Source organism: Chrysemys picta, chromosome 6 (genome assembly GCF_011386835.1).
Source record: "Chrysemys picta bellii isolate R12L10 chromosome 6, ASM1138683v2, whole genome shotgun sequence".
Lineage (NCBI taxonomy): Eukaryota > Metazoa > Chordata > Testudines > Emydidae > Chrysemys > Chrysemys picta.
Window position 1 is genome coordinate 126,188,490 of NC_088796.1, and position 6,766 is coordinate 126,195,255.

Genomic DNA, 6,766 nt, shown 5'->3' on the forward strand with positions numbered 1-6,766 from the left:
TGCTCCCCCAACTTTTCACATCACACACCACCAGGAACCGTGATCAGGGGCCAGGAGCGGGGCTGGGGCTCCTGGGGGAGGGATGGACAGGGGTAAGAGGGCAGAGGCTGGGGCCAGAGCAGAAGGTGGGGAGGGAGCACCACAGCCCTTGCCACCCCCCAGAACATTCCTCGGCATGCCCCACAGTTTGGGGAACACTGCCCTAGCCTCATGTAAGAGAGGAAACATCCTACCCCCAAAGGGAAAGGCACAGAGCTAAGTCTTGAGACAAGGTGGTCTGAGCACAGCTCTAACATACAAGTGTTGGGTTTACAGGAGCTCATACTATTCTTTCTGTGTTAGTTTGCTATTAAATTGTGTTCAACAAACATAGGATTATTCAGGCAGCACTATGGCCTAAATATGTTCAATGTATGTTTATTGAAAGCAAGGGAATTCATCTACCTTTACAGTGGTTATCTAAACAATATAATGCCTCTCTGCAGAAGATGGACAGTACAGCAAAAAAGGCAGGGAGTTAACAACAACAGTTAAATTTTGCTCAGTTGCCTTATTCTCAGCACGTTAGCCACACCTTGCAGTGAAGAAAACAGGAATCTGCAAGAATAAGAGGGTGATTAGCAGATTCATTAATGCATATGCATCAGTAGATAGCTAAAGTGCTGAAGACAATATTTAGTCTGATATGTTCAAATTTCCTTATGTGGCTGTTCTTACAGATATACTAGAGTGCTGGCTCTCCAAAACAGATACTTTAAACTGAAGGTGACCGCACTCCATAGTTCACAGCAGCACTGGAAGGATGTCTTTTTCAGAAAGTAAGTTAGCATTAAATGTCAATTGATTTGAAGTGTAAATGGCAACTCCTTTCAGCTGTTTCCCCGGCCCCCACCACCCTCTCAATCTTTTATTAGGTGAACTTTTGACATGAAAAGAGTTTAACATCAGATGTTCACTTTAAGAGATAGGTGGTTATACTGATAGCCATATGTTAGTTCAAACTAGATATGGTTGTACAAAAAAAAAGTTAGTGATCTTGAAAATATTAAACACTTTATACGTTAGGCTAAACATTTAATCCATTGGGTGTTTACAGGTGTTAAGTTAGGTCCACCATTAGGAAAAAATTAAGAGTAAAAAGAAACTGAATACAAGACCCCAAGTTGACACTGTTCAGTCCATAACAGTTACAGATGCAAAGTTTCCTGAGTTAGACTATAAGATATGCCCATTACAATGTTAAGTATGAGAGGGGTAGCCATGTTTGTTGCTTTTTACAGATCCAGACTAAGAGTCCTTTGGCACCTTATAGACTAACAGACGTATTGGAGCATAAGCTTTCGTGGGTGAATGCATCTGACGAAGTGGGCATTCACCCACGAAAGCTTATGCTCCAATACATCTATTAATCTATAAGGTGCCACAGGACTCTTTGTTGCCCATTACAATGTTGTCTCTTTTGATTTACTCATTAGAAAAACTCATTTTCAAGACAGTTTTAGAAACACCCATCACTCAGTAACATAATGAGAACTGTGTCTTCCCAACAGGCAGTCCAATCTGGTGTTTGACACTGGAAAAGCAGTTCTGAATTTGAATACATGGTTAAATACAGAAGTTGTAGGCTTATGCTGTAGCAATGATTTTAACCATGGTTAAACTGGCTTTCACCCATCAAGTCAGAGCCACAATTAGTGACTCTGCATTTTTAGACATGTTGGGGTCACTTTAGCATGAGGGATGTTATTGATTCGTTACCAGATACACAAGGGAATATCTGCTTCTTCCTACATTACATCAATACCTCTTACTTGTACTTTGTACAGTATATGCAAAAATCAATGAATTAATATGGTTCACAAGTATTTATTGACAGAAACAGTAAATATAGTGCTTAAATGAACTTAACATAGCTAATTCAAGGCTTCAGATTTTGCTGAAGATGAAAATGAGGTCCAATGCAATTTGTTCATTTCAGTATAGAGTCCTCACTGGCTGAAAGGGAATAAAGAGAGTCAGGTTAACTCACTGCTAATGTTTCAAAGTTTCAAATACAGACATCCCCAAACTGTAGTCTGCATAGCAAATTGGACCACATGCTGCTGACTCTCTTCACTTCTAGTAGCTAACCTGCATTCAGTGAAGCTAATAATATATGGAAAAGTAAGTATTTAATGCAAGTAACTGTTCTACTTACCACAGGGATGTTAGGCAATTGTTAATGGGAAGCAAGCAGTTTACCTATCTTCCCGTTCTCAATTACGTAATCCATGATATACTTTCTGAAAATGAAGGACCCTACCATAAGAAAAAAGTCTGGTAACCTCTGTACGAATAAAATGTGCGAGGTTTCAAGATTCATGTTCAGTCTCTCTGAAGGCGTTGCTGCTCCCAGGAACGCACTTAACCACATTTAAATTTTGTGTACCTAAAATTCCACACAAGTCCCATTAATTTAATTTTTAAGTAGGCTGTTCCACAGTCAAGGCCAACCAACAGAGTCTGCAAGTGTTAAAAATAATTTTATGTAACCATTCCATTACTGTCTCTACATCCAGAACCTGAGAAGTAATTTGTGTTATTACACCAATACGTCAAAACTGACCTAGCAGCTTCTCCCTAATATTTAGAGCCCATTCTGTGCTGGCATAATCTAGATGAGAGAAGACAGTTAAGTCTTGTGGGCAAAATTTCAGCTGATACTTTAATATCTGGGGCTTATTAGTACAGACTTAATATGAAGTGAAAACAGACAGAATGAGAAGGATCTTGCCATCATCTAGTTCAGCCTGTCCTCTAATAAAAATCTTCCCAAAGAGACTCTTCTTCCAATGAAAAGACTCAAAGTTTGAATATTTTATTCTCCTTACTTTAAATTAAATAGGATTTATAAAACTATTTGCCTGTAATATAAAGACTCACTATTGAGTACTTGAAAATAACTACCGGTAGTTTGTCACCATTTCTGCTGTTTAGGACTGTACTATACAGTGTCTGCATTGTGTTTCAGCTTGGACAACTATATTAAAATAGGTTTTTTTCCTGGTAATCATGCACTAACACAATGATGTCTGTATTTTCTACCATGCTGGTATTAGTTTTAATAAAGACATTTCAATGAAAAGCCATATATGAAAACATTTTCATCTAAGCCACTTGACAGTGTCTATTTGAAAAACAAAACAAAACAAAAACATTTATGTTCAAACATTGTTTTTCGAGGTACTTTTAGGGCATAGAAAGGGTATGCTAATATTTAAAAAAATACCTTCTGCCAGTTCTTTCGCAATTCGTTCCAATTCTTCACGCTTCTTTTTCTCTTCACTCTCTATTCTCCTTTCCTCTTCAGCAACAGGCTTTAGGTAGTCTGTCATTGAACAAAAATGTTATGTATCCATAACCTTTTATCTAAGGCACTCTACACATAAGACTTTTAGAAACTACCTGCTCAACGGGAAGAAAAAAAGAAAATCTCGCTTGGGCAGCAGGACTTAGAAAATTTACATACAACTGACTCCAGTTTTAAGTTAATTATCACTAAACACTTTAGAATTTTGCATTTTCAAGTCAGTGAAGAAATATATTTCATCCTCCACAAGTGAAAACTCTTTTTGCAAGAAGAAGCAATATTTCAGGTCTACCCCAGGCATTTAATGCAGATTCATCATCCTAAGACTGAAGGACTTTGACCTTGTATACGTCTTTGCACCAGTACAAAAATCTTGTGTAGACATACTATACTGGTGTAAAACTTTGGTGTAAAACTACATTAACTCTTTACACCAGTGCAGCATATGTACGCTAGGAGTTTATACTGGATCAGCTATACCGGTGCAACAAACCAACCCCCTTCTGACAACAAAAATTACTATACAACCCCAGGAGGGGAACCAAAGCCTGAGCCCACCCGAGTCCCACCGTCCCAGGCGGGTGTGTGTGGAGAGCGGGGGGGGGGGGGGGGAAGGGCCGGGGCAAAGGGCTTCAGCCCTGGGGGGGGGGAGAGAAGGGGGGGAGCCTGTAACCTGAGCCCTGCTGCCCAGGCTGAAGCCCTCCAGCTCGGGCTTTGGCCTAGGGCCCCAGCAAGTCTAATTCCAGCCCTGGCAAGCCCATTAAAAAGGGTTTGAGAACAGTTTGAGAATTGCTGACTTAGGGCACACAAACCCTCAACAGTGCTGTTGACGACTTATTCTCTTCCATTTTCCCTTTCTTTCTGTGAAACAGTGACTTAACTAAGATAAAAAACTGATTTAGTCAGAGTGGTTCAATCCCCTATTGCACACAGCTTTGCACAGGTTACTCAAATGCCAATCTCTGATTGGCCAGTGATAACAGCCTCCCTCACCAGTTAGGTTTTCAAACAAGCACCTTTGTGCTATTCTCCTTTACTGCCCTTGGGAGAAGCTTCCTGAAAAATAAACTTCAAAGCTACCTCATATTCCTCCTTCAGGCTCTTCTTTGCCATGTCTACAAGAAGCTTGCTGTGCTCAAACCGATGCCCATCAAGCTGGCCAATACTGTCTCATTGTTTCCTCCTACTCCCCTGCCTGTGTGTATATTCATCTGCTGTTGAGTGTTTTATACTTAAATCGTAAGCTCCCAGGAGCCGGAGCCATCTTTTATCCTGGGATTGTCTAGCTTCAACTTCCAGCCATTGGATCTTGTTACTAAGCACTATGATAATACAAAGATGTTTTTACCAAAACAAGCTATACCAATACACACACATTCATACCAGGGTAACTGTGCCCATCCCAGGCAATTGTACAGATTTCACATCATTAGGTGTTTTTTTTTTTTTAAACCCATTTAGTTAAATCAGTGGGTAGACAAATCCTTATTCCTGCTTTTAGTCAAGGCAGACTGATATGACCCTCAAAGACTTGAACTACTGTCTGACCTTCAGACAGGTCATTCTTCAGTAGTACACATCACAAACTCAAATCAGCATAGAGTACCATGACAGTGCATACCTTAGAGGTCTGTGTTCAGATAACACAAACCTTGGACCCTAAATTTAACACTAACAAGAACTTTATATACATGCCAGACAACATGCTGATCAATTTCAAGGTGCCACACAAAATATATAATTAAAAGCTTAATTTTTTATATATCCTCATGTGTGATCACTTTACTATTCAAGACATCAAACTAAGTAGACAAATTACCAATATTTAATTATACCTAATCCTTTTTCTATTGACTGGATTTAGCAAACATTAACCCAAACACGCCAGCATCAATAAAGACTAATAAATGTCCGACTGATAACTTACGTCATTTCAAAGTTTATTTTGTAACAAAAATAATGGTAATAAACTGTTTTTACATTCAAGCCGAAAAGAAAAGGTGGATGGAGTAATCTCTTTATTGGACCAACTTCAGGTCACTGAAAAAGAGCGCTGGGTAGCTCAAATGCTTGTCTATTTCACCAACAGAAATTTGTCCAATAAAATATATTCTCTCACCAACCTTGTCTCTCTCATCTGGGATCAAAGCTGCAAAGAAATGAACACAGACCGATGTCTTATTCTGCTCATTACAGTAGGAACTGATCGGTCAAAACAGACAGTCACAGAGTTTAAGGCCAGAAGGGACTAGCACATCATCTAGCTTGACCTATACACCACAGGGCACCAGACTAGAACAGGGTCTTAGATATTAGTGGCCAGTGAGTTAAATTTAATATCAAAGAGGTAGCCGTGTTAGTCTGGATCTGTAAAAGCAGCAAAGAGTCCTGTGGCACCTTATAGACTAACAGACATATAGGAGCATGAGCTTTCGTGGGTGAATATCGACTTCTTCGGATGCATCAAAAAGAAGTGGGTACTCGCCCACGAGAGCTCATGCTCCTATACGTCTGTTAGTCTATACGGTGCCACAGGACTCTTTGCTGGTTTTCAATTTAATAGTTTCTCCTGCCGCCATAAAGGCAGTTTCGGCACTTACCATATCGCTTCTTGCCATACAGCATCCCAACCAGCAGCGCCGAGTACCGGGTGAACTGCGGAAGGAAGGAAGGCAGGAAATACTTTACTTTGCATACAGAGGGAGGCTGGTTTTCAGGCTGCAGGACAGCGGAACACGCTGGATGGTACCTGGGCTTGGGCTGAGATCCCAGGGACCCCCCACCACCGGGCGGAGGAACAGGGCTGCCCCCCTTTGCAGCGCCGCTCGGGAGAGTTTCCTGCACCCCGGCCCCGAGCCCGCAGCCGGGTCAGAGACACGAGCTAGGGCAGTGGGGGAGGGGCCGATCCCCGCCAGGCCCAGCTCTGACCTCCCCCGGGGTCACCTTCCCGCGCCCGGCCCGCGCCCGGGTCGGCTCCGCCCCAGGGGCCTGGCGGGGCCGGGGCAGCCGGCTCGAGCCCCGGACAACGCCCCCAGCCCCGTTACCTTGATGAGCGGCGACACCTGCACCGGGGGCACCATCTCGGCGAAACCGGAAGGAGTCGGAAATGACGCAAAAAAGAGAGCCGCCCCCCCGCGCAGAATTATGGGAACGTGGAGGCGGACGAGTGTGTGCGTGCGCGTGCCGGATAAGGGCGCGCGCACGCGCGGTGATCCCGCGGCTCCCTGTCGCACGCGCTGGTGCCGCAGGGGTTGCTGGGCGCGAGGGTGACGGCAGCGCTCCTTTCTTGGAGCGGGCGGAGAGCGGCGCCCTGTGAGTCTGCCTAGCCCCGCCCCCAGCGCCTCACAACGAGGCGGGAAGCACCCCCCGCGTGTGGCGGGGAGAGCCGCCCAGAGCGGGGGCGGGGCAGCCTGGCAG

At 43.5% G+C, this 6,766-nt stretch overlaps 1 protein-coding gene across 2 annotated transcripts; it reads right to left on the minus strand.

The window, feature by feature from the left end:
- Nucleotides 1-401: 401 nt before the first annotated feature.
- ATP5ME (ATP synthase membrane subunit e) lies at nt 402-6,680 on the minus strand. 2 transcript variants are annotated; one of them, XR_509543.4, is made up of 5 exons: nt 6,394-6,680; nt 5,950-6,004; nt 3,269-3,367; nt 1,910-1,995; nt 402-597 (listed from the first exon to the last, which is right to left on the minus strand). XR_509543.4 is itself a non-coding variant. In XM_008174202.4 (4 exons), the coding sequence occupies exons 1-4, from the start codon at nt 6,427-6,429 to the stop codon at nt 1,970-1,972; spliced, it is 216 nt and encodes a 71-aa protein (XP_008172424.1). In that variant the 5' UTR covers nt 6,430-6,680; the 3' UTR covers nt 1,851-1,969. The 2 variants fall into 2 exon arrangements, 1 of the variants encoding a protein (XP_008172424.1); XM_008174202.4 differs by lacking the exon at nt 402-597 and having other exon boundaries at nt 1,851-1,995.
- Between the last annotated feature and the right edge of the window lie 86 nt (nt 6,681-6,766).

Bases quoted from the DNA above. Each gene is read 5' to 3' on its own strand.
- ATP5ME (XM_008174202.4), bottom strand. From the start codon at position 6,429: ATGGTGCCCCCGGTGCAGGTGTCGCCGCTCATCAAG. The intron at 6,005-6,393 runs GTAACGGGGCTG...TTCCTTCCGCAG, and splicing joins AGGTGTCGCCGCTCATCAAG to TTCACCCGGTACTCGGCGCT. The intron at 1,996-3,268 runs GTATTTTTTTAA...ATTCCCTTTCAG, and splicing joins TGCGAAAGAACTGGCAGAAG to CCAGTGAGGACTCTATACTG.